The sequence below is a fragment of the Lagopus muta genome, chromosome 1 (genome assembly GCF_023343835.1).
Source record: "Lagopus muta isolate bLagMut1 chromosome 1, bLagMut1 primary, whole genome shotgun sequence".
NCBI classification, from domain to species: domain Eukaryota; kingdom Metazoa; phylum Chordata; class Aves; order Galliformes; family Phasianidae; genus Lagopus; species Lagopus muta.
In genome coordinates, this window is record NC_064433.1 from 76,939,782 (window position 1) to 76,967,590 (window position 27,809).

Sequence of the window (27,809 nt, forward strand, 5' to 3'; positions counted from 1 at the left end):
AAACGCTTTAGGTCAAACCTACACATTTCAACATAAAGTGCTTCTTTGATGTTCTTTGCACATTAAAAAAGTCAACAAAATGCATGTTGTACCAGTAAGGGCAGAAGAATTTGACTCAGCTTACAATTACTTTTAAAATATTTTAAACTAGAGAAATATCCTCCAGCTTCATTTTCCCTTCCCCATCTTCTGTCCGCCAAACATTATTCAATTTTTCCCTTTATCTTTGGCTTCCATGCTAGAAATCCTGTAAATAATAAAGGCTTTTTTTTTTTTTTTTAAATAGAGATTGCTTAAAACCTTTCCATTGGAGTTCAGAACCAACAACCTGGCTAAATCTGAAACACGCTCTTAGTTACTGTGCATATACTGATCAAAAGCAGCTAGCAGATGTTTGCAATTTTACTGGCCTCAATTTGGAAAGTAATTCCAATAAATTCTGTCTTTTCCCTACGACAAGGAAAAAGTCCTTTTTGCATATTTCCATGCACCAAATTTTGGATTTCACAAGGCATTAACAAATTATTGCATTACATACTATGAAGGAACATCAACTTAGCTTATATATCACATTTAGCCATTAATTATTAACATTTTCTTTCATTATCAGATCAACTTCCTTCCACCTTATACTAGCCCAGAAGAAAGATCGCCAGGCAAAGGATAGCTAGTGAAAAGATTTAATTCTAAGGACTAAGTCCAAAACACATTAATTAAAATTGTAGCAGATACAATTTCGTTCTTCCAACCAAAGCAAGCAAGTTTCAGGGTTTCTCTGTTTTGTTTTTTCATAATGTTCAACTCTAATTCTAAACCTCTTAGAATTTAATCAAAACTTTGTCATAATTCTGAACTCTGAAAACAGTCTTCAGTTAGTACAAAAGTTGACAAACAGTACAGTTAAGTTTAATAGCTTTTCATCCTTTAAGGCCACCTTTCAAACTGTTTTTGTTACACAGAGAAGTCCAGGTAAACATCCCATGTTAAACACCACCCAACAAAACTCAGATTTCTCTCATTCTCTCCTAGGCCTAGCAATTGAGCTTACTATTAAGAAGCCTTCATAGTAAAATAGGTAAAATAAATGTCTTATCCTTATAAAGAAAAAGAAAAGCACAGCTCACAAAAAAAAAAAAAAAAAAAAAAAAAAAGTGATGACATTTTCTGTCTTATTTGCATCACCAAAAGCTTCATAATACAGAAAGCTAGATACATTTATGTTTGTATACCTGTAATGTGCAGTTTTCTTTCCGTTTGAGGAACTCCACAAATCTTGCCACCACGCCTGGTGTGCTTATGACTTCATCTATTGGAGGATTTGGTTCTATTTAAAACAAAATGGAAAATTAAGACGCATTCATTTATTTGTTGGGGGAATTTCCTAAAATAACAGCACCAAAGTATTACCCAATGAAATGCTGATTTTTCTGAGAGTCTTATTTTCTGTTATACTTCTTTGTCTACCTTTTCCACTAAAAGGCAATGAATTCATCAAAAGGAAGACTCAATTTTAAATTCTGAAGTATTGCTGTAACACGATTTAACAGTAATGCACTCATTAACCTGAGTATAAAAACTTGACAGCAGAAGATCTGCAAAGTCACCTTGGTGCACATATGCACACAACTCAACTTCCAAAAAGAAAGAATAATTTGTGAGCCATGGAGACGCTGACTAAAATGCTTAAATGTACATTACATATCAGAAATTGCACCTACATCATTAAAAGCTGTACAGGTTTCACAAACAGAATTGACTGTTAGATACACCTAGTTGGCACGCTGCAAGACAATTCTGCTTGGACCAGAAATTTCCACATGGAACTTGATTTACACTGCTGTTAAAGTCAAAATACATGCCAAGGACCACCCAAGATTTTTCTAGAAGAAAATTCAGCCCTTACCTTTAGAAAGAAGCTTTCGGAATTTCTGAGTAGCTGACAGCTGCTGTTCTGGACTATTGGAGAAAATCATCTCGATCATATCAGAGGTGATAACAGCACTCTAGTATTCAGGTGGGGGGAGACAGAACAAGAGTGGCAGAGAGCAAGAGGAAAAGAAAATTGAGAGTTATTGGGGAAAGTTTATAATACTTGCTAAAACTGTCAATATTTTACCCTTATAGAGCAAAAAGTCAGATAAGAATAACAACTGGGTCATCACTGATTCTGCTTATGTAGCTGTGCATCTTTCTTAAGTATAGTCTTTTTCCTAGAAGACAAAATTCAGAATTTTTTTAAGCTATGATAAAAAATTGTCTTCAGAAACTCTCACAGGTATTTTCTCTCCTTTTTTTCCTATCTCCCATACTATAAAATAACTATAACATTGTCAGCTTTAACAAAAGGTAGCTTAAATTAGAATAGCAATTACAGTTACACAAGAATACTGATTAAAGGTGTTGTTTAGACACCTGCAACATCTATGTTTTAGGTTACTCTTATAACAAAATATACAAGAACTGTTTTTCTTTTTAAGCACTGACAAACCTAATGCTTGTTATCATAATCAAATATAGCATTTATTTTCTCACAATACAGACAGTTTCCATTAATATGGCTAAACTAATCAGTAATGTTTTTTCACGACAGGGAAAATCTGACATTGTTTGATTTGACTAATCTAAATCCATGAAAAGACATCTAAATGATGTTGTATTTTTTTCCTCTCTTTTTGATCCAAAACATTACAGTGGTCAGATCCAAATCCTCAATAAACAGGAAAACAGACAATAGTGCTGAAATATTTACACTGTCTGTACTTGTGCTCTCAGTAACAAAATGCAGGCAGTCTAGATTTTTGTCACCAGAACCAATAAAAGGGAATCAAAACATGCACCACTTTTTAGATCCTTCTTTTTCAGTACTAACTCTTAAGACACTCAAATTAATACTTAAAATAGCAACCTGTATGTATAAGATAGGCTTTCCTTACTTTTTACTGTCCCTTTATTTCATATAAAGTTCTACACAAAGAATTAAACGGGATTTAGGATTCATCTGATGTTTTAGGACTACCTTGAAGAATAACCTATTTTCCATTAGTTAACTTTAACGTTGTTTATAGGCATTTCTGAGTAATTTTCATTGCCTAACCATCAGTAGAAATTAAAAGTAGTCTGATTTCCTTCAAAATATACTCTGAACACAAGAACAAGCATGAAGATCAATGGTGAGACTTTAGGACTCTGTGAAGATTGTATTTTAATTTATTCTCTCTGCTATAGCTGGAGTCCCATACGTTTTTCTTTCCACATACAGGAGCATTATAAAGAAATGGTGAGAATGCAGAAAAGCCTAATTTCCATCAGAAGAAAGCTTTCCCATGGGATAAAATTCCAGCTTGGAATGGAGTTCAAGGACATTTGCAGATAGCTAGGCAGGTTATGTTTCCAATACCCTGGTTAAAATTTTATTACTTGAAAATTTATTAACAGACTTTCAGCCAGTCTCTTTTTATTTACTCTTTACTCCCATAAAGTTTTTCTCCCATAATCCGTTTCCGGTCACTTCACTGAAACTTGTGTTTGAGAGTTGTCTGAATGCTCTTTGAATGCCACTTTCTGCAATTCTGATCCCTTAAACTCACTGTGACAGGCCCACTCAGTTTCAACAAACAATATTTCTTCCTCAACACTTACAGAAGTCATTTCCATGTTGTTCATTTGAGCCTCATGGAAGCCACCATCAGACATTACTTCCTCCTCCGCTTCCTCTTCAGCTGTTGCGACATTTCGGCGTTTAAATAACTAAGGAGAAAAAAGCATTTAATAAAAGCACTACAGAATCAAGAGTCAACATACATATCTCACACGCCATATCAGACTGCAAGAAAAATGATAATTAGCATCTCCTGAGAAAAGATAGAATACTGACACTGTGACTCCTCTGGACAGTAAACGGGCACAGTTTAGTAACAGATGAAATGAACATGGCTGTGTGCTAGAATATTCATTTGACATTTCTGAAATGTCTTCACTGATACTCCCTCCTTTTCTCTACTGCTCACCCTCCATCTATCAGCTACCTCTAGCTTCCAGACAATTGCTTTCCTCCCTTCCCCATGATGAGCAGGGGCTCAAAGACACAACAAATTCCTGTGTATAACAGATCCCTGTGGAATACTTACTGAGACTGGAATAACTAAGTTACTGTGGCAGAGTGGACTTTGGGGGATAATCACTTAAGAATGGTTTAAGAAACTGGGATGAACAAAATTTGGACGCTATCGCATAAAGGAGGTAGCCAGTTTGAGATGTTATTAGGAGAGCTACAGAGACTACAGTTTCTCCCTTGAGCTAGCAATCTCACTGCAAGAAATAACAGCAGTGATGAGTAGGGTTAGAGTGTGCTGCTCGGCCTGTCAAGTTCCCTAACGACTCCAGCACTGAACCATGTCAGATTTGTACCACTACAGAGGACAGCCAAGACAGTGCCCCGACATCAACCTGCTGTTATGCTTTTCTCCAGAGAAATCTGGAAGGAAACAGCATGCAAAGCTGTTAAGTCCACATCAAACCCAGTTCACTGACAGGCATCCCTGTGGAGCGCTGCTCGTGCTAGGCTACCCTCCAAAGCGCTCGCCCAAGCTCTTCACACCCTGCTGAAATACAATCCTGTGCCAAAATTCATATGCTGATAATTTGTGTGAAAATTCAGGAACTTGACACTGTTTTTGTAGGGTGGTTTAGCTTTTTAAAAAAAAAAAAAAACAAGCAAACTTTAGTAAAAGGTTAAATGAGTCTTCTCTGTAGGGGCTGAAAATGCAATGCTAAGACAATAAAACAAGGAATAAGAATGTATTTTAAGAATGAATACAAATGGAAATTGGCAAGTCAAAGAGTAAAACAGGTTTCTTCACATAAATCAACAGCTCTAACCAGGAGATGCAATGCTAACTCCGGCATTCTCACCACTAGTCAAGCATCTCACTGACATTCTCGTGACCAGTGCACCAAATACATATGTACTTTTATACTTTTGTAACTGGACATTAGGTCTGAAATTGTAACAATAAAGGAACAAAAGAAAAGACTTTGCAGCTTCACTTCCATTGCACTGTAGGTAGGAATAACAGTTTGCCTTAAGGAAATACTACTACCCTTTATTTAGCCATCCTGTGGTAATCAGGTGCAAGTGAGGTCAGAGGCACAGATAAGACAGATTACTAAAATGACTCATCATTTTCCTAATTAAGTAGCAGCTTTACAGATAACACTGATGACATTTCGTACTGTCATCTGGAAGTACTGCCTGCTGCTTCTGAGGAAAACAAAACAATTCCAATTCACTCTCAGAATTCTTTCTTGAAACTATCTAGTGTTGACACTGTGAAAAGGACGTTAAGTAGAACAGATTAAAGAATTAACCTGCTATACCGAGCTCAAGCGTGTTACTAGCTTTGATTTAACTCAACATGGATGAAACTAAGCTTCATTCTAACTTTGTTGGAGCCAGTCTCTTAAAGCTTCTAATGAACATAACTAAGAGTAAAAGGAAGGACTGCTCAATGCTACACATTTTTATCAGAAGACTGCTTTCACCATGCCTCATCTCTGCTGCTGTTTCCCTGTTAAACCTGGAGAGAATCCACCGCTTCACAATGTGAACATGGTAGTAAGTACTAGCCAGACATGAACAGCTAGGGGAGCTTTGCTTCCAAACATTCTCCTCAAATGTTTTGTGCACAATATACAATAATCCACCCTTGCTTGCTCTGCTAGGGCATAAACTTTTGTAGATTCATATATTAACTGAAAATTAAAGACAGAACACAGGGAAGAATTAGATCAATTTATTCTTCTCCCAGTAAAATCATTACTGCAACTTAAAAGGATCTGGTTGGACACACTTCTACGCTGCCATGTTTTCTTCAACCTATTTCATCATTCCTTAAAGATGAGAGCAACCACAACTCAGCTAGCAAAAAATAAAGAATTCCTTCAGTGCAAGTAGAGACAGCTCTGTCGCAGCCACCTTTACTGCCAAGCTGCCAATCTCACACTTGAGTGAATGATGAGCACTCACTGAGTCTTGTACTAACCAAAGAAAAGGCAGTAAAGTCTGCAACTTACAGATTTCAGATGGACTGGGAATTTAGCAAGGCAACGACCAAGAGGCTTCAGAGAAGCAAAGAACTAATGACAGTACAAGACAACTGTTACATTTATGACAGCTGTAGTACAGTACCTGCTCCTCTCTCTTTTGCTTACGCAGCTGAAGACCCTCTTCCTCTCGCCTGCGACGCATTTCATCAGGATTCAGGGATTTGTTCTTGTAGCTCTTCAGTCGGAAATTCTCTTTTCCTGAGGTCGTCATGGTTCCTTTAAGTTGCAGTTAAGAGATTCAGTCAGAACAATTACACTTCAGCAACACATCAATTTACGTCCTCTCTCTCTCAAACCTCTCTGCGCACTTCCAGCTACTGCCTCCCTATAACTTGTTATTTAACATCCAGTAAATCAGAAGGGGTAAGGCAACTTCACTGTGCCGATTCTTCCACATCAGACCACTCAACTTTTACTTTATTCCTTAGGTAGAGAGATACGAATAAGTGAAATGTTTATCAAGAAAGAACTGAGATTTCTAAGCCAGAAGATACAAGGCTAAGAAGAAAGAAACACTATGATCTATTAGTGCTTCTCCCTTCAAGGGATTTATTAATCACTGCACTCAGAACGGAAGTGGCCTTAGCTCCATTTTAGCTTAATTCACTTAGGAAGTCAGAAACTTTTTTTGCACTTCAAATCCACATTTTAAGTTAATTCAAATCCATGTTGTGTTCCTTCTAACCAGGCAAGACCTACAAGAAAAATGACATGGAGATGGACACGTTTTAGATGAAGGTTTACTACTCAGAAGATCTACTTCTTATCTTGCTCTTCCCTTTTTCCCACACCCTCAGCCTGTAATCCTGTTACTGTTTATACAGAAGAGCCTTTTTAAGCCTATGATTTCCAAGTACCATAATTCATACATAACTTAGTGGATCATCAACTTTAATACGGACCCCTGACAATTTTCACATATCCAATGATGCAATTTGGAGTTACCTAGCATAGACCAACAGTTGCAAAACTGAGAAGTCTACCCATAAACCAAATGAGCCACAGATCAGTCTCCACCTACAGTCCCCCAGTTTCCTGCTACTTATGTCTCCCCATTACGCCCCAAAAACGTTGAGAACAGAATTCTGAAAGTCGCAGTATTTCCATGCATCTTCCCACAGGTGTAATATGTGATATGTTATAGCTATCTGAAACTGTAACAGAAGATTTAAGAAACAATGCTATGCATAAAGTTATTCTACGGTGCTTTTAAAGGCCTCCTTCCAGTACCCTAATTTGTTACATTACATATGCTACCTACTTCCAATTCCATAAGCACAGAATTACCAGATGAGATGTGCTGTGCACTTCATTTATACAGAGGGTCAAGTGTAAGCTACTTTCTGTTAACATGAAAAACTTTAAGAGATTTTATGCAATATCCAAATGTATTTCTTATTAGAGCTTATTTTTGAAGTTGCTGATGCCTGACAGCCATTTATATAAACTGATGCTTATGAAACATCCCATGCACCACTTCAAGCTAAATGCATTCTGCCAGTTAAAACTTTTACAGGACGCTAAACTACTATACTTTAGATGGCTTGGTCACTGATCATACTGAATGCAACACGAAAACCTGATCATGTAGATAAGTAATCTAGCAGCCTAGTTCTACTGAAAAAACACTTCCTAAAATGGCTTCTTTTTAAATGGAAATCCTGCAAAAATATGATCTCAGAACTCCAGGAGCTCCCTACGTCATTCTTAGCAACTTAGAGACTATATTCTTCACATTGTTTAGGTGTCTGAGCTTCAACTTCTCATGTTTCTTGCAATATGCTTGGCAATTACATTTTCTTCCTGTTCTGAGGTTTTTCGAATGACTACAACCTCTAGAAATACTATTTGGAGAAATTGTGGGTTTAATTATAGAAAGCTAATGCTAACAAATACTCAGGCTGAGTACACAAAGTTTTTTGTTTTCAGATAGAAATATTTTATATAGTCTAGAATCAAACACCAGATGGAAAACCATGAGCTAAAAGGACACATCTAACCAAAAAAGGTTTTGTAGCCGCACCAGTCAATCTGCCCTACAACACAAACAAGTACAGGCACACACACCATAGCTCAGATAAGATCTCATGCCTCCCATGACAGTATTCACCATTCTGCTTTTCTATCTTGAAACATCTTCCCAAACTCACCAGAGTAAATTTGCCATTACTGGAGGTGTCAGGGCTTCGATAGCTCCTGCAATCATTTAACACCTTCACTTTCAGTCCTTAGAAGTTCTCTGCTCATAGAAATCCTTGACATTTATCATATTCAATTCTTACTATTGAATTCTATCTTATTTCTGTTTTGTAGTTCTTCTGTACGATGCTCCAATGTTTCTAAACATCAAGGAGAATCCATCTTTACTGTCAAGTTTCCTTAGCATATTCTTTTTTGTTGTCATTTTTGTCATCCGTGCCTAGAACTTAAGTATTATCTATTTATTACAACCCCTCCAAGCTTTAGCTGTAGCTTTTGGCTATGCTTATTTCTTACCTTCAAGACAGCTCCCTTTGCTGACTGATCAGTGCACTTAAAATCCTTTCTAAATAGCGTACTGTGCTTTACTCTGTAGCAAAGCTCTTCTATATACTCCCACCAAGTGACCAGGAATACAAAGTTTCTTCTATTAAGAACAGAAACATTTAGTTTCTTTCAGCGTTGAGAAATCACTGAATTCAATCACTGATTTCACAGCAGTCTCTAACCAGTGACAAATAAACAAAATCCCAACGCACTGCCACATGTCTGCCTGCCTAACTTAATCAATCCAAAGATGCTATCCAAAAGCAGCTTCTGCAACTACCTCAGGATGGCCTAAATCTAAAATGCTGCAATTCCTTTATTGGTTCTATGACCACGTTCAGGACATAATCTAGCCCACATCTCCTGACAGCATCCTTACACCTATTCAGTTTTGGTTTTTTGTTGTTTTTTTGTTGTTTTTTAAGAGAAAATAAAAGAATCTTATGTCAGTTGCTACAAACATCCAAGAATAGTTTTCCATAAGTCTTCCACTTTTCAGGATGTAGGCTTTGCTCTAGACAAAACCAATGAGTCCAAATAACTTCAGACCTTTCCCATCCATCTTCAACAGTTTTTGCTGCAGCTTAACTGAAAATCTTTCAACAACCAGTTCACATTTACCCACTGTGAATTACTTCATAGCAAACAGTAAATCCTGGATCTTCTCTGCACTATCAAAATTAATGCTGTCTGTGATGAAAGTCAATGGTGGTTGTCATGGAAATGTTCTACAGACCTTCTGCCCTAACAATAGAAGAGTATTTTCCACAGTTCTGGACACTCCTACAGTCTGTAGTTTAAAATCCTCAGTAATCCAATGAGTTTTCATTATGTACTCTTTCACCTTTTGTGCAGTACTACTGAAACACTGTATTACACTTTTTACTTGCTTGTTTTGGCTGCCTTGAAACAAAAAACAAACAAACAACTATTTGTAACAAAACGGAAAACATCTATTTTTTGGGTGTCTAAGGAAGCATTCCCCAATTTTTTTTGCTGATCAGGACAAAGGCCATACCAAAAGTGGAGGTGAACAAAGAATAGGTTTTTAGGAGATAGGAAAAGTACTGTGTTTCTGCTTGCTGATTAAGTCAAAGAATTTAAGTTTGTACTGGGAAATGCAGTCACTTACTGCAATGACCTACCTTGTCCCTTGTAATCATCTATATAGGAACAAAACTGAACTCCCTGCCTTCTTAAATCAGATATCAATCATCCGAAGCAGAGACAAAAAATGAACTCTCTGTCTTCCTAGATCAGATATACTGTCACTAGCCTTAAGAACTTTGCTAGGAGGAATGCCATATGACAAACACTTGGCCATTCCACACGTCAGAAGCATCACAATACAAAGGCCTTGCAAATCAAGACCAGCAGAGATGTATACATAATCCCAAAAAATAACTGAAACTAAGTTTATGAAATGTACTGATAGCAAAGATGTCAGACACTTTTCTTCTTCAGAATGAGGTTATGGAAACAGGTTACCTGAGAACCATATAGCCATACACAAAACTGCACCTTGCAACCCAAATACAGCGGGGAAAGAAGACTTGAAGAACCTGGAGAAGAGAAATGTTATTTAAGAAAAGTTATCCTGAAGAACCTCGATTAAAGACACCATCACTCCCCTTCTCCTAACTAACAACGGCAGCTGTCGGCAGGAAAGTATTCACTGGAGGCACAGGTTGTGAGCTCTGTTGGTTTTGTTTTTTTCTTGTCAGACTGCCGTACCCAGTTTACAGAAAAGATGCAAGATGTACTGTCACCCCTGAAAGGACAGCCTGAGTTAGGAAAAGGGCTGTCAGGACAGAAGGCCAATCACCGAGAGAAGATGTAAGATTTCAAGGTAGGTAAGTAATGCTTTAACTACTCTACAAAACTGCAACTGCTACAGAACCTTTACTTCCGAGGAGATACTGGTTTGTTTAGTGGCTCTGCCACAGAACTCTATACTCCCTCGAGAATTAGCTTCCCCATGGTCGTGCTTATCATTCCAAACACAACAGCACAGCCTGGACAGCTACTCCACCAATTCACTGACCTCTGCCTACAGGATGCATCATCTCCTGAAGTTCTTTGTGACTGAAAGCCTATCCAATTTAAAGAAACAGCTCTGACAGCAGCATGTAGTTATTCATCAACAGACTGCCTCAGAAGTCCAGCATCTTGGCCACATACACGTTTTTAGCCACAAAGCACTGATTTTGAAAAGAGACTATTTTCATTTTTGCCAGTTCCAAGGCAAGAGGTTTAGGATCCTAATAAAAGGACTTTGATATGTGGAAATATATATATATATATATATATTTAGAAGAAAGAAAAAGTACTGCATTTCTGCTTGCTGATCAAGACACAGAAAACCAGAAAAGCCAGCTTTCTTGTAAATAACAGATAACTTCATAGCACAGACAGGCATAGTTTGCATAGTAAGACCATGAATATACAGTATATGCTGATACAAATAACAGCAAAGGATTAATGCTATTTTCCTGAAAATAACTATCTTTTCTAAGAAAGAGACAAAAAAAAAAAAAAAAAAACAGCCCATCAAGTCCCTGCATTGCTTACAATCTTATCTGAGGAAAAAAAACCCACAGAAAATCAGCAGACTGACATCTCACTGCCACACCTCCTGCTGTCTGAAAAATTGACTCAATCTAACAAACATCCTACTGAGGTTCTATCTGCTTCTTTTGCAAAATTATTTGACAAAGGATAGTGGAACCCAGAGGCCTGTGGGAATGCTCACCAGTAAAAACATAGGTATTACTCAAGGGACAAGGGCGTCTCCAATTTCCGAAATCTTCAGATTTGTTTAAAACTTGGGACACGTAGAAGATGAAAGGATATTTAAGCCACAAAAAGTTTAGAGTATTCAAGTACTACCAGATCAAATTCTAAAGCCTTAGCTTAACTTTATCCAGCTATAAAATGGAATTGCAAAACAAGTCTGAAGTACTACAAAGTGAACTGTTACAGTATTTGTAAAGACCTGCAAAACACGTTCTGCTGATGGCATTTCAAAACCTAGCACTAACACAGAAGCGAGATGCTCATGTGCATTGAATTTTCTGTGGTTTGGGAAAGCTGCAGCACCAGACAGGAAGGCTGCAGACTGTATGGAAGGACAGACCTCAGCTCCTGAAGAACAGCAGGGACATTTCACACACATTTCAGCAGATATCACAGAGGAACAACAGAAGAAACAGAGGAAACTCCTTCAGAGAAGGATTGAAGCTTCTGTAATCTAACAGAATGTAGCACTCATAGTTAACCACGGATGGGGCTGACAGCCTTGACACAGGGTTCCAAGTCTTAGGAGTCTGCTGTCAAAAAACAGAAGTAGCACAGAGATTTCTTCAGGGAATTGCTGTGCATCTCCATATCTTTCAGATCTGCTTTATTATGCACCTATTAATATCTCCACAACCAGGCCTTCGTTCACCACTGCTTCTAACGTAGCTTATAAACCCGTAAGACAGCAAATTACGTACTGATTGACCTTACCTATAGCAAATGCAACGTGTTTTACTTCTTTGGCCATTTAGCAAGTTGGGCTGCTGCCTACCCAAAATGAGGACAACCTTAAACTTTAAGACAAATAATGAAAGGCCTGTAAAGATGCACAGTTTTTTGCAATATGGAACATCAAATTACAAACTAATTAAAAGGCTCCATGCTGTCTGCTTTTTTAAAGTAAAAGAAGCACTAATAAAAAAAACAATAAAACATAGATATACACAGTACATCTAATATTTCACAGTACATTTACTACCACTACAATATTTCTGACGTCTTTTGTTCCATTTTGACTTGATGGGGCAGCAGAGATAGCTTTCAAAGTTCTGGAAAGCTTGAGAAAAACAGCAAAAGCACTGATTCTCAAAGTCAGGAAGAACTTAAAAGTTAAAAAAAAAAAAGTCCACAATCCATTAACCGAGCCTTTCTGAACTGAATAACAAACACAGAATTCCTCTACTGCGTACAAAGTCATTGCAGTGCAAACAAATCTGTTTAAATGAACGCTGATTTCTATAACCCCATGGTCCACAATTAACTTGAAACCAAACAGTTCCCACAAGCCACAAAACAAAGGAACTAGTGATGGGGAATTAAATTTTTAAACACATAGGGATTATACTACCCTTAAAAAAAAACGTCATGCTAACATGCCCTTCTACATGAAATAACAAAAGTGATTATTCCTACAGGCTAAACTAAAATGCAATGTTCTTCTTGCAAAACAGATTTCTTTTTATTTTGATTAAGATTACAGCACATCCTCCCTGCGCCTAGAGAACAAGCTGACCCACAGAGTATTTTCCATCAAGTTATACCTAAAAATTGGACCATCTGAAAAAAAAAAAAAAAAAAAAAAAAAAAAGTCATCAGCATCACTTGGCAGTCCTGAACTGTAGGAAAAAAGTCGTCCCAGTACTTCCAGTGTATCCTGAACATTCTTTGCTGGAGAACAAGCGCGGACCTTTCCAACATTCCATTTCGTGGGGATAGGAAATCCCACATGTTTTAAAAACAAATTACAAACAGACTAGATTAATTTAAATTCATAGTTTAAAGCAACTTTTATGCAGAGTTGCGAATGACTGAAAGATACTGAAATGAAACCTCTCTCTCGCCTCCTTGATGTCTTCAACAAATGCACTAGTTGCAGTGACTCAGCATGATGCAAGGTATTAAATGTGCCCAAAACTCTTCCAGATAGTTGGACTTCAACAGCACAAAATAACAGGAAGCCCAAGTTCTGCAGAACGTACTGGAATACATCAGCAGATGTATTTGGACATTGGCAAATGGAAGAGTTGTATAATATTAACGTATCAGCCACAGCAAACCAAACCAAACCCCTAGGAACTTCAAGGCTTGACAACACAGGCTCTGCCTCACGCCCTTGGCATCCAGCATCCCTCCCACCAACTACTCCCAAACCCAACAAACAGCATGTTCACAGAAACACCTCTTTTCCTTTTTGATACTTGAACAAAATAAGTACATACCGACAGTTAAACACTTGACCACATGTAAGCTTCATAGAAGTGCTGCATCTTTTTAGATGCAATCATGTCTCAAATAATTTGTAAAAAGTCAGAACAATCACAGTGACACATTAGCTGACATTTCTTAAAATCTGTGGTTTGTGTGCAACCAAGAGGTGGCTTTGTTCACCAAAAGGACATTCTCATGCATCAACAGGTGAATTTTCTGTCAAGCATAAGCTCAGCACTGGATTTAATAAGATTATAATGTTTTCTTTGAGATAAATGCATTCGGGATGTTTAGCCACTGGATATTTGATTCCAAAATCAGCAACTCACACAATCTCAACTTCAAACCCAAACCACAAAATAGAGTAAAATAAATCTGTGCTGGTTAAACTCTCAGAAGAGACAAAGCCTCCTGCTGAGCCTGGTGGATTATCCAAACTACCAAATAAAAACAATTAGAAATAATTATTCGAGGCGACACAGAAGGAAGTTGGTGACTAGCTGAACCCCAAGTCTTACAGCATACTCTTAAAACTCAGAGCGTGCCTGCCTTTATAAACATCCAGGAACACAATCCCATTCTTTCTGTTCTAATGTTTTTAGGTTCTGCCTCCTCACAACACTGAGGACTTATTACGTTTCAAGAACATATTAACATTATCCCAATCGAAAATCGCTTCCATGTCACTGAAGTCCATTTACTCCTGCATTACACGAATGGATAAACAGAAGCAGAAAAGCTATGACTGATCCAACACTACTTCCTAACCGCTTTTTCATACACACACAACCTCCTCATAACATCCTTTTTAAACCTGAAATTTCTGGGGAAGGGAAATTTACTGTTCATCATCTGCTCTACGCTCTGTTCTTTCTCCTCATAATGGATTATCAAACGTGCACAATGCTTAATAGAGTTCAAGACATTCATGAGGTTGCATAACACCACTTCCAGCCCTTCTATTCCACAGCTCTATTTAACTGAAGCTTTCACCAAGAGCTTTGTTTAAGCTTATCTTTGCTGCTTTCACAGAGTTTCTCTACCCTCTTCAAAATAATTCAAAAGCACCAATATTTCTGTGGGCCTCAAATTCTGCTGCTTGCATTTTCTATTGAGAAAACCCCACATTTTTACCTGGATATAAAATAGAGCAGTTTAACCGAATACTCGTTTAACAGACTCCAAAAGTTTTAACAGACTATGGATGTTTTAGAAGTTTTTTTCTTGCCCTCCCCCCCTTTTTTTTTTTAAACTTAAGAGCAGAAGAAAATGCCTTACTTTCTTATCAGTACCACTTAACTCTGAATTTACACTGGCTTTTTCTTTCCCATTATCGTATTATTTAAACAAGGACTTCTATTCCACTTCACCCCTCACTAAGAAGCTGGATAATTTTCTTCCAATCTTGTGCTCTGAAAAGAAGTACTCTGCCCTTTCTAGGAGATCTTCTCCAAAAGTAATGCTTCCTATTTTATTATGTTGGTTCTCGGCATTAGAAGCAAATGTTGGTGGTATGGCAGTAAAGGTTTGAACCTTCCCACCAATATTCCCTTACGTGTTGTAGCTGTGCAACAGATGGCAGCAAAGGGGCAGTCTGACAAAGTGGCATCTGACATGGAAGTGTGCACAAAGCAAAGGTGTGTCAGTCTACTCTTACATGAGGAAAAAGCCACTCGCTGACGTTCAGTGCTTGCTGAATGTTTATGAAGGCCAAACAGTGGACGTGAGGTGGTGCATTTCACCAGCAGTGACAGCAGTTCACTTCCACTGGTGCAGATTTTGACAAGTGAGGCACGCAGGCTCTTGTTCATCACTGGCAAAAATTCTTAGCTAATGGTGGTGACAACACTGAAAAATAGTATTTTGGACCTGAGAATTTGCTTTATCAAATAATGTTACTGTACTCTACTGTAGTTTCTGTGAAGAGAAATAGGGAGGCATTACTTTTGGAGCAACCCACACAGCTTGTTTGCCTATTACTTCATTCCAGAATCTCTTGTGTAGGGTTTAGACGCTTCAAAATCCCACAACACTTAACCAAGCATGTAATTCTTTCAATGTCTTTTACTTTTCTTAACTAGATCCTAGCCTACCAGACTCCCCCCAATCTCTTTGACCATCAGAAGTATTTAATGGATTTGATTAAATTTACCTACTTGTCACTGCTCTTTCATTTTCATTTGTGTTTCTAACTTAAATTAGAACCAATAACCACGGTTCACATTACTTACTTTTAATTTTACCTGCTGCATTTCATGCTTTTTCACATAAATTTGATTTTCATTTTCTGGATGGTGCTATTTTGGCCCCATTAACTTCATGCTTCTTGCCACAGAGTTATATCTTCCAACCTATCTTCTTGACAGTTGCCTTTAAAGGCATCATTTCCTTAATGCCATCGTGTTCTTAAGAACATGAGTTAAGCCCCCCTTTGCCCCACCAGAACTCATAAAACACTTCAAAAAGAATTCCACCGTTTCATGAAAAGACAGATATGAAAGCAAGCCTGCCAGATACAAGCAGTCTAAAAACAAAAATACCTTTCTGTTCATCTTACTCAGCTGGACAAAAAAAGGGGGAGAAAGCACTGTGCTGAAACACTGAATTCGTAATAAGACTGTCAATCTGGTTAAATAAACGTTTACAACTAAGAGCCTTTCAGAAACTGTCACACCATCAGAAACCTGTACTATTACTTGTTTCAAAAGTGCCTAAGGAAAGTGCTGCTGAAACGGACTACTGCTGCCTCTCCGTTCCCAAACTGTGAATTCCCCAGTAAGCAGCTTTGATCGCACTGCACACGACCACATGGGCAGGCCAAGTCTGACCACACCAACACAGAAGGCACATCAGAAAAAGACAATGGATGGCACGCAGATGGCAAAAAGGAACATCCTGGTACAGAATTGCAACTAGGGATCAGACATCACAAAGGAACTGTTTAGAAGCCTGGGAGAGGGGGGGAAAGTTATAGCCCCAACAAATGTCATGTTCTCTTGAGCTGAAGAACCACTGGATCTTTAAGAAAAAAGAAACATGGGTCCCTATTCTGAGGAAAACCTTCCACATCATGGTATGTTGCCATCTTTCAAACTACTCCTAATTTTGTCTGTGCCTATGGGCATGTCTCCACGTAATTAAAAGTTGCACATGTCATTCAAGCTGAAGTAAACTTGTTTTGAACTAGCTAGTTCATATCAGTGCGAACCATTAAGGTAGCGGGGAGAGCAACATAATAAAAACAAAGACAGACATAGCAAAGATTAGTTTGAGACTAACTATTAATTACTCAGTATAAACAAGATTGCTTCCATCTATGTAGCTTCTAGCTATAACATTGCAATCCCATCTCTGGATAGCCCACAGACATACCCAAACTTCTGAAGTTAGTTATTACTAGTAAGCAGTTAGGGTAGAATACACACCAGAGAGCAAAAGCTCCAGAGAAACAGAAGCTCCAATAAAACAGAATAAAGCAACCGCTAAACACAACCATTTGGGAGTTCTGCAGAAGGAGCAGATCACTATTTTCACAGCTCATGATGTATCACTCAGCCTGAAGTTTCAGTTTTCATTAAACGCCCTCAAGAGGCAAAGCTTAAAACCATCCTCACATGTGTTTCAGTAGGAGGGAACAAACGCAAAGACTATGAATGGGGCGAGTTCCTGCCGGCTGTAAGACCGCCGGTTGCCTGACAATTACAAGTGCCCACAGCACGAGCCTTCGCCGCACGCAAGAAAGCAGAGATGGCACTGTAGCTGGAATTAGTTCAGAAAGCGAGATAACGTTTGCAGCAAGAAGCAACAGCTCTTGCCAGACTAGCTAGAGACCGCTACCGTGAAGAACGGCGGGCTTAAGACACGCGAGAAAGTTTCCCTGCCGCTCAGACCGGGCCCCGCCTCCCCTCACAGCGCGGTCCCCACACCCACCACCATGCCGCTCAGTTCGCCTTCCCACAGCTGAGCGCGGCCGCTACGCACTCGGAGCCCAGCGCTCCGCCGGCCCCTGCCAGGCCACGCGGGAAGGCCGTCGCTCGCCCACTTCCCAGAAGACCACCCCGGTGCCGCCCGGCGCCTCTGCCCGAGGCCGCAGCCACCGGCCCGACCCGCCCGCCAGAGCCGCCGCCCGTTGCCCGCCTCGTGCCGGCGGCTCCGGCCATACGCACGCCGCAGACCGGGCCGCGGCGCTCCCCTACGCGGCCCCGCTAGGCACCCGGCTGCTGCCGCCGCCCTCCTTCTGGCGGCTCGGCCGGGCGCGCCCTCCCGGCGGCAGCCCCTTTACCCCCGTACCTGCGGCCCCGGCCCAGCCCCGCGCTGTCTCCTCTAGGGCCCGAGGCGCGCGAGCGCCGCTCCCTGCCTCCCTGCCTGCCCAGCGCTGGCAGCCGATGGCACTGCGCCTGCGCCCGGCAGGATGCGTCACTTCCGGCTCGACCGCTGCGCCCTGTGGGACGGGGAGCCCTTCCGGCCTGCCGAGACGCGCTCAACCGCGCGGCCGCAGCGCCCTCATTGGGAGGGACTCCCGCTCCCGGCATGGAGCACGCGCGAGATTCGGGCCCGCGCAGCCGCAGATGAGTGCGCGGCACTCCGTTGGGGAGTGTGTCAGTGGGCCGCGTGGCATGCCGGGAGCTGTAGTGCAGTGAGTGCCGGTCTCGTGGCCGGCGCAAAAAGTCAACTGCAGTATATGCTGAGACAGATGCATTTATTTCGCTGCGTGATTTTGTATCGAGAGCACAGGCACAGCGGCAGGAAGGGGTGCCCTCCCAGCACCCTGCTGTGTCTTGGCCCATGGAACAGGCTGCCCAGGGCAGTGGGCACGGTCCCAAGCTGCTGGAGTTCGAAGCTTTCAGACATCAGGTTTGAATTAGTTCTAGTTAGTGCTGTGTGGAGCCAGAGGTTGGACTCCACGATCCTTGTGGGTTCCTTCCAACTTGGGATATTCTATGGTTTTATCATTTGATGGAAGCAAAGTCATTTGGGATTGCAAAGGACTTGCATGGGGATGCTTAGGGGAGAGTCCACAAGTGGGAAAGGGAGGGATTCCAGTTACCTGTGTGGGAACAAGCATGAGAATGCTAAGAGAAAGGGCTGGCTGCACATAATAGCTTTTGTAAATAGCCTGCTCAGTGCCATCTGTCCTATGCTTTTATCGTAGCCCTTTGGGCTTTTCTCTGGGTGAGGGCTTCCTTCGCTGTATGCTTAGGGCCCAGGTGCCAGCAGTCAGCAGGGCTGTGTAGCTGTGCAGCAACACCAGGGTGAGCAGATAGATGTGGGGTGTGTGGGAGTGGGAATCCTCCCAGCAGCTGGTGAATGGGAGCAGGGTTGGAGGGCTAGGGGCTGCAAGGCAGAGCTTCTGCCAGAGGGCCAAGGTCAGCCATCCACCTGGGTAGGGATGGCAGGCTCCTGGGTCCAGACATAGAGGCTCTGGGGCTTGATATGGTGGGCTCTGGGGACCAGACTTGGCGTGTTGGCTCTGGAGTCAGTGGGTCCAAGCGAACTCCAGCTGTGCCTGGGGCATAGTCTGTGCCAGCTGACTGAAGCCCCAGAGCTTGGATGTTCAGGACCAAATGCTGGGAAGGCTGGAGCCAAGTCTGTGGGGTTATACATCTGTATGACCTTCCATCCTGCTCAGCCAGAGGGATGCTGTTTGAGGCCACTGAGAGTCCGTGTTCACATGAGTGCCTTCTGTGACTGGCTCCTTATCTGTGTGGCTGTCTGTGTATATATGCATATATGTGGTGTATGTGTGTACTTGCACTTGTACCTACTGGGAATGCAAGCTGAGCCTGGCCAATGTTAGGGGCTGGGGGCATGGAGTGACAGCCTCACTTTTGAGCTAGCATATCTGGTCCAATTTTCCCATAGCAATATATATGTATATCCAAATACATATGATATGTATATGCACATATATATTTACATGAATATGTACTTATGCATGTCATATTGATAGATACATTTCATAAAACTTTTGTGTAGCACAGTATGTCAACCCCGTGGAATTGAGATAAGAGAGATTAAAGCATGCAGGCAACAGCTTTCTCCCATAGCATTTGCATCACGAAATAAGTAAGTTGATTGTTCGTTTCAGAGATGTTACACTACTTGCATCCTACGATGCACATAAGGTACTACATGCTACTTATGCACATCTGTACTGCAGCATGATTTCTAGTTGTAGTACTGGTTGGTTGGTGTGTTCCTGAAATTTCTTGGATCATATCAGCACAGGTAACAATTACAGCAGAAATCTGCAGGTTCTCCTGTTTTTGCTGAGAGTGTAATTTCAGATGCAGCTGTTCTAATATGGCATTGTGCTGCAGGTAAAAAAAAAAAAAAAAAAAAAAAAAAAAAAAAAGTTCCTAATTCCTGTTGCCTTTACTGATAAAATTCAGATAGAAGAGGCTTTATTTCTAACACCTGCTTCGGAAGCACTTAATATTAGTAATCTGGGTTAATTCATCTGGAGAGTTTATTCCTAAACAATTAGTACAGAATTTTGAGAAGCAATTTGCATAAAAGTGAAGTGTGCAAGCAGTATGTTTTTAAGCACAGTGAAAAAGTCAGTGACAACATTAAAGAAGTTGCCACGGGTAAAGGCTGAAGAATGGCTGTAAACTAGAGGGTGAAGGTATAAGGGACAAACACACCAGTGATAATGTCATGATTGGGTGAAATATGGATTCACACTTATTCCTGCTGGCCATGTTTTTACCCAGTGGGATGATACAAAATGGTACCACAATAACACAGCCCTTTCTAAAAAAAGGCCACAGAGCCAGACTCCTAACCATATTTAGCACTACTAAATCACAATTGGCACAAGCAAGCTTTGGTTGTCACCTACTGACATTTCATTCAGCCTAAAAATGAAAACGTGGTTGCCTGCACTGCCACTGTCTCACAGATAGGAACAAAGAAAGATAAGGCAAAGCAAGACACTTGTTGCAATTTAGGATCTTAGAGCTGTCACCACAAAAGGAAGAAGGTGTTGTCCCGCTGGGGAGAAGCACTAATACTTCAGCAACCAGAGAGAAGGAAGCAGGGATGCTGGCTCAGCTCCTTTGTCCTCACCATCTAGGGATGACAAATCTATTGATGCTGTTTGCACCCACCACTGAGGTGCCAGTGAGAGTGGGGGACACAGTGATGGCTAGAACAGCAGAAACCGCGGGTTGATAGGGACGCCAGGAGTCGAGGTATAAAGGATGAGAGTGGGAGGAAACTGACACAGAGCTCTGGGAAACACTCTGTTGTTTTCTTCTTAATGCCTGGGGCAGAGGACATGCTCTGTCCTGTCTCTCTTGCATCCTCACCATTAAGTATATCTCCAGTAGTGACAGTGTTAACAAATACAGTGGAAGAAACAGCTCTGAAAGCTGAGCCGCTCAGTCACATGCACAGGTTTTATTTTTAACATCCCCAAACTACTTGATGTTTCTGCTTGTGCTTCCTCTGTCTCCTCCCGTCCTCTCCTCTTTCTTTGCTTCCAGTTAGCCCTTACCCACCTCACTTCAACCCTGCTGAGCAAAACCAAGAGAGCAAGTGTTTGGTACAAACACAGGGACTCTATGATTAAGGTAAGTCTTTGTAAATAGAATTTCAGTCTTTATTGGTGAAACCTTATGCAATGCAATGGTTACTGTATTAAGCTATGAAAACCAAGATATCTTCCAAAGAATCTTAATAATTAGGATGAAGTAGGAAAATCAGACACAAGATGTGTTAAATGGCACCCTAGAATGGAGGCAGCTGATAACTGAACACTTCTGTGACAGGCTACTCTGCAAAGAAGAGCGCTCCATAATATGTGCATGGTTTGCAGGGGATTTTAAAAAGCATGGTTTGTATGTGGGATTTTAAAAAGCTAAAACACTGACTCTTAAGCGGGAACTTCAGTACCAGGACAGATGATAAATTAAAAATTCAATTTCTGCAATTTTTAAGAAACTCAAAAATGCTAAGTCTTCAAATCCAGTGGGTTTGTAGATTCAGACTGCAAACCATGTGCTTTTAGTCCAGAATAAATAATAAGATGATGAGTGAGAATTTACAAGTGTTAAAGGTACTACCCCACTTTTTAGAGTTGTTGCTGCTTAGAAATTTTTATTCACAAATCTTCTCACTTTTCTTTTTATAAGACTTAGACCTTAAACAAGAGCACTGAAATTCTTTGTACTGCACATCTGGCTTTGGCTGAGTTTCTTTTGTTTTCCTTAAACCCATTCATGTGATTGTCTCTTGTCTCAAGAATTTTTCAGAAAAGTATATTAACGAAATTGTTGTCAGGGAATGAAAGACAACCTGAGCCCAAACCAAACCAAACCAAACCAAAGCAGTTCGGATCATACTTCTTTCCCCACCCCCCTCAAACTGCAGCTAAACTGAAACCTGTTATTTTAAAGCAATCACTGAACTCAATAAGCCCCTTTGCCAGGTACAGATGCACTGATGCACAGTGACATTTTACTTAACTGCGTTTCTCTCAAGGACAGCCCAGGGACTTTCACGTGTACTGCATAGCAGATGCCTGTCACATTTTGCTTCCCAGCTCCTGCTGTTGCTCCAGGTCTGTGTGACCACGTCAGTACAAAGAATTTTTATGTGGGTCTATCTCAGATGAGTTGCTGCTGGGTTGTTACAGGTAGGGAAGAGTGAGAAATCTGCTGACCTGGCACTCCTACAGGTGAGTGCTGTGTGTGGGGTTTCCATCAACGGTGCCTCGGTGCTCTGAGCCCTCCCATGCTCCTCTTGCACTGGTGCATTTGGCTGTGTGGAAATGGCACATGCAAGTGTCTGTGCCTCTCCACTGTGATTTACCAGGAGAGAAGAGGCCTGGTGATGCAACAGCTTCTCTTTAGGTCCTGCACATCAGATTCTGGAAGCTGAAGAGAAACTGATGGACTGTTGTGGGAACCTGAGCAGCACACATGATCTGAATGAAAAGTGCACTGTGAAGTCTCTGCACAACTCATGCACTGCCTATGGGCATACCCTGTCCCTATCATTTTAAATATATTCTTATAAGTATAAAGCAATTCCAACCAATTCAGCAACTTTAACCAGTGTTTATTGTCATGGGACATCGCATCCTCAGCTAGCTGGTCCCCTGCTGAAAAATACAGGGAACAGCTCCGTGATTGTTACAGTCCTGTCCTTCCATCTTTGGGCTTACCTAACAAGGCAGCTGTCTCATGGAAAAACTTTTCCTCTTCTTGTCTTATACCAGGGATTTGAGCTTCACCAGAAGGCTTGCCCAGGGTGTCCCTATAAAATCCCTATGAACTTCTTCAAGGGCTAAGCCTTCAAGAAACTGTGCCTTACAAATGCTTGATAGTAGTTTATTACTGTTACAGGTGAAGATTTCGTCTACGCCTTTTGCTCTCCCTTTGCACCTACCCTGAGCTGTGCTATGTTCACTGCCAGGTACCACAATATACCTGTAAGATCAGGCTGAATGGCCATTGAAGAGAAAATGTGCCTGGCAGGACAGTGATCTATATGCAAAGATGTGGGGCATCTTGGGGGTCACTGTGACTTGTGATGGTGACATTCTTGGATTTGGTTTTCATTTTGTAGCAAAGGACAGGACATTAGAAAGGTTAGATCCGCAGAAATCATGTAAAAATGCAGAATGGTACCATTTCCAGTGGCATGGTGTTTTCTTTCTGAGTTTGTACTGTGTCCAGGTGTGGAGCCCTCAGTACAAGAAAGACATTGAGATTTTGGAAAGGGTCCAGAGGAGGGCGACTAAGATGATCAGGGGGCTGGAGCACCTCCCCTATGAGGACAGGCTGAGGGAGTTGGGCTTGTTCAGCCTGGAGAAGAGAAGGCTGCGGGGTGACCTCATTGCAGCCTATCAATACCTGAAGGGAACCTACACCCAGGAGGGGAGTAAACTCTTCAAAAGGGCTGACAACAGAAGGACTAGGGGAAATGGTTTTAAGTTGAAGGAGGGAAGATTTAGGTTAGATGTTAGGGGGAAGTTCTTTACTAGGAGAGTGGTTAGGCCCTGGAACGGGCTGCCCAGGGAGGTTGTGGATGCCCCGTCCTTGGACGTGTTTAAGGCCAGGTTGGACGGGGTCCTGGGCAACCTGATCTGAATGTGTATGATTGGTGGCCCTGCTAGGCAGGGGGGTTGGAACTACATGATCCTTGGGGTCCCTTCCAACCCGGGTGATTCTGTGTGATTCTGTGTGATTCTGTGTGATTGTAGAAGTACATATATCTGTGTGATGACTGGAGACCCAAGCTTGACTTCTTGCTGAGGTTGTTCAGGAGGTGACCATGGAGGTGCACTGTACAAAAAAAGAAGAAAATGCTTAGTTTAAGGAGAGTTGGATATTTTCCTAGAAAATGTGATTTTCTGCCTATGCCAGCATGTTTGTGTAGGAGGCAAGATACCAGAACATGAGAGTCTCCAGGCTTGGTTTGTGTATTATTTGCAGAATGTATTATTTTTAATTCTATGTGGTTTTGTCTTTATATGCTCTAATTCTACATCTGTCAGATAGAAATATTAGTTTCTTTTCACCTCAGGTGCATCACTAGTACTGCAAATACAAATCCATTATCATATTTGAACCACTCAGATACTGAGACAGTAAATACATTGAAAAATACCATAAGGAAATTAGTAACTCTGCATTCACCTCAATATTTAAATAGTATGCGGAAAACTGGATAAACAATGCATAGTGTGTAACGGGGAATAAACATCTGCTTTCTGCCCTACATATTTCACATGCCTGTAAAATATTTTTAGTTCTAATATTATATATAACTTTGATATTCTTGGCTCCAGCGTTTGGACACAAACTTCCCTGAAATTTTTAAGAGCTGCATATCATACTGTAAATCTTAGAAAGATTTGTTTGTGTTAATTTTTAATCAGATCTCAAATGCAGTCTGTAAGCTAATAGTCTGGGGTTTCTGGTGGCCCTTTTTGTTGATTCCTTGAAATGGGTGATATCACTTAATTATTCAAGAAGAGCATGATGTATACAGTCTCAGTATATCATTATCCAGCACTTATGTGTAGCAAATACCAAATAAGAAAGAGTTGTTTTGTCTTGGCCCATTGACCCCAACTGAATTAAATGGACATTTACTGAAAATAAATTTTAATTGATTTATAAACTGCAGGTTACTACAACTGAACAGATCTGCTCCAGACATAGACATATCTGCCATTAAAAGGCAGTTGTGTATTTTTAAACATTACTTGATTTGCTGTCATGCCAGTCTAAAAATAAAGATTTACCAGAGTGGACATAGAGTGGTTGACAGTTTGCATCTTTTTGTACCACAGTACCTTCAACATGATTTAAGTAAACATTTCTGTTTTGGTTTGTTTTTTTTTAACCCAGCTCTTAGAAAATATTGCATGTTGCAGGGAAACAGTAAGTATAGAGGTTTAGAGAAATGTTTCATTACTCAACGTATCGATGTGTCATCATTCTTTGGATGCTATGTATCACTGTCTGAGGCAAAAATGTGTAAACTTTCTGTTAAATGTTTTGGAAGGCTGTTGTATTTTGTGTATTGAGAATGATATCATCAACCAAGAGATGGAGTTAGCTGAATCATCAGTTAAAATACAGAGTTTAGGATTACTGACTTATTAGAATACAGGAATCATTCAAACCCCAGTATGTATAGAAAAATGATCGCTCTCACTTGTCTAGTTTCACAGATTTGATAATTAGGAGAGAGATGTGGAAATGATTTGTCTGAACAAAAAGCATGTTCAAGTTAGACATGGGGTAAACTGCACCCACAGTGGCAGATCTGTCTAATCAAGAAGACTGATTCTGGGTCCAAATGCTCTGATGTGGTCATTTTTCACAAACAAAATGCTTTCTTTTTCCACACACGATTCTGATATGGTTGGTTTCAGCATACAGCAGCGTGAAAGCAGGCTCCTCTCCAGAAACTTTGTAATCAGCGTTTTGTGGTTTGGATAGCCATAAGGCCTGTCCTTCTCATGTGTTTTTATTCATCGATTATTTTTCTCTAAGAGTAGTTAGTTTTGCAGTGGAAAATATTGTTCATGCAGTCATGTTTTCATTGCAGTGTAATGTGCCCAGCCTTCCTCTGACCTTATGCAAGTCATAGCTGGGGCTATTTTTAGAAATTATATTTGCAGCAAAATGCTACAAGAATGACAGTAGCAAGGATGCTGCCAATGTGAAATAAATCCATCTGCATCTCTTCCTTTTCTGAGCCACATATAAGTAGATGTCACTGAACAATCTAAAGCAGGACAGATGCAATTCTAAATCACGTGTATTTAGGGACTGAATCTTGCTGGGGCCAACGTGGCCAGCATCCCTGTGCTTCCCAAGGTAAGTAGGGAACGTTATATTGAGTGAGCACTTTCTGTGCGTGCAAACAAAGCCACAGGTACTCGACCCTTATACTTCAGAGTGTAAGCTTGTCCCTAGGTGAAGGGGCCACAGAGAAATTGTTCCTTTATTGGGTAGATTGGAGAGGCAATAGCGTTGATTCAATAAGGGGATTTAAAAACATTTTGGTCGGTGTTGGAAGCTGCAATGGACAGAATGAAACTATCAACACAAGTAATGCACCTTAACATTAACAGCAATTAGTGCACACTAGACTGAGCCAGGCTAAAATGCAAACTTTACAGCAAAGGGCAGAAGGTCAGTAGCCTGGAGCTTTTTGCTTGTAATAGTTAGTCCTCAAGCCAAGTTGCTGCTGCCAGATCAAAGTGTCCAGAAAGGTAACTCCAAGTAGTATGAGGTCTAGGCAGTCTCTGGGTCTCCAATGCAGCTTCTTGTGGAAGCTGAGAGCTTTTGAAGGGAAAAGAATACAAAGGTCTCACATATTCCCCCTAAAACAATGCTGTTCATTGTAGACATTGTAGAAGAACACAGCTGGGCTGGATTGGTCACTGATGGACCCAGACTATCTTTTCTTATGTCCTTATATTTTTAATGTCAAAAGAAGGCATGCCTCATGCCAATTGTCACCTCTGTCATCTCTTGTTTTCCCAATTTTAGTAAGGAGTAATAGCTATTGCCTGGAATTATTGCAAAGGTAGTGATGTTAGAAGCAAAGAGCACTTAGAACTTTTGGAAACGGGCTTTGTATTATTTTCATCTAATTAAACTAATTTAATTGACTTACTGGGAAAGGGTGAAAAACACAATAATGAAACCAAAGCAGATGAGTGGTTCATTTTGACAAAAAGCCAGTAGTAGTCTAGTAGTAACAACTTTTTACATAAGGGTCATCATACATCATATTCCTTTGGTCTCAGGAAAATTGTATGTCTTTTTTGTATTAAATTTTTTTAAGAAGAGGAGAGGAAAAAACATATAGATATTTTTAAATATTGATATCTCACATTGATATGGGAATGTGAGAACCGAAATGAATTCTTAAGAAAATATTTGGCCTGCTTATATGATAAAGCTGGTTGAAATTTCTGAGATATTTGTTTTGGCTTCCTCAACTTGTTCTTTTAATCCAGTCTGTGAGTTGCAACACATTAAACTAATGGAGCTGCCTGATGGCAGCCAAATTTATGAAACAGAGACTGGTTTTGTTTATGCTCATTTCTGTTGCTTGAGAACTCTTTCCCTGTGTTCTGACCACTTGGAGTATTACTAACACTTTCATAAACTGAATCTAAAATACAATCACCTCAAGGCTATCTAGTCTGTTTTGGACAATGTTTGACAGTGACTTTTCAGTATGTAGGATGAACCGAAAAATATGAAGCAGTTGTGACCAGATCATTTGTGATCATTCATGTCCTTAGTGGGACAAAGCAAGGGTAATGAGATATATAGGCCAAAAGAACAGCTAGTTTTTATAGGGAGGAAAATAACTGTCATCTTTCCCACTCAAACGGTGTTGAGGAAAGGCGGAGGATCTCCCTCTGTGCCTGTGGAAGTCTTGATTTCAGCAATATAGAATGTACAGAATCAGTGTAAATACCATGACTGAAAACAGCTCACACTCAAATTTTGGCTGCCTCTGTTGGGCTAAGAGCAAAGAGCGCTGAGATCTTTGCTATATTCCTGCTGCTAGCAGGCCATGATGTATGGTGAGGATCAATGCTGATGTGTAATTGTTTGGGGCTCATAGCCTAATTCCTGCCAGAAGTGTATGTGAGCATCTGACTTGTAGAAACTGGGCATGGG

The 27,809-nt window shown here is 40.6% G+C and overlaps 2 protein-coding genes across 5 annotated transcripts in view; one reads left to right on the forward strand and one right to left on the reverse strand.

Annotated features, from left to right (window-relative positions):
- Positions 1-18,034, reverse strand: part of KPNA1 (karyopherin subunit alpha 1) — a 53,351-nt gene extending 35,317 nt beyond the window's left edge. Inside the window, exons 1-5 of the mRNA XM_048934064.1 lie at positions 17,929-18,034; positions 6,188-6,321; positions 3,640-3,747; positions 1,904-2,003; positions 1,230-1,324 (exon numbers count right to left, since the gene is read on the reverse strand). Of these exons, the coding sequence (XP_048790021.1) occupies positions 1,230-1,324; positions 1,904-2,003; positions 3,640-3,747; positions 6,188-6,316 (432 nt within the window). The 5' untranslated portion in view covers positions 6,317-6,321; positions 17,929-18,034. The remainder of the gene's footprint in view (positions 1-1,229; positions 1,325-1,903; positions 2,004-3,639; positions 3,748-6,187; positions 6,322-17,928) is intronic.
- The window catches only part of FBXO40 (F-box protein 40), a 32,064-nt gene continuing 22,278 nt past the window's right edge, over positions 18,024-27,809 (forward strand). For 2 of the 4 annotated variants that reach the window (XM_048934060.1, XM_048934059.1), the window contains exons 1-2: positions 18,266-18,492; positions 21,129-21,215. In XM_048934060.1, coding sequence (XP_048790017.1) covers positions 18,424-18,492; positions 21,129-21,215 — 156 coding nt within the window. In that variant the 5' untranslated portion in view covers positions 18,266-18,423. Of the gene's footprint in view, positions 18,169-18,265; positions 18,493-21,128; positions 21,216-27,809 lie in introns of those variants that run through there. The other 2 variants (XM_048934062.1, XM_048934061.1) reach the window with 2 other exon arrangements.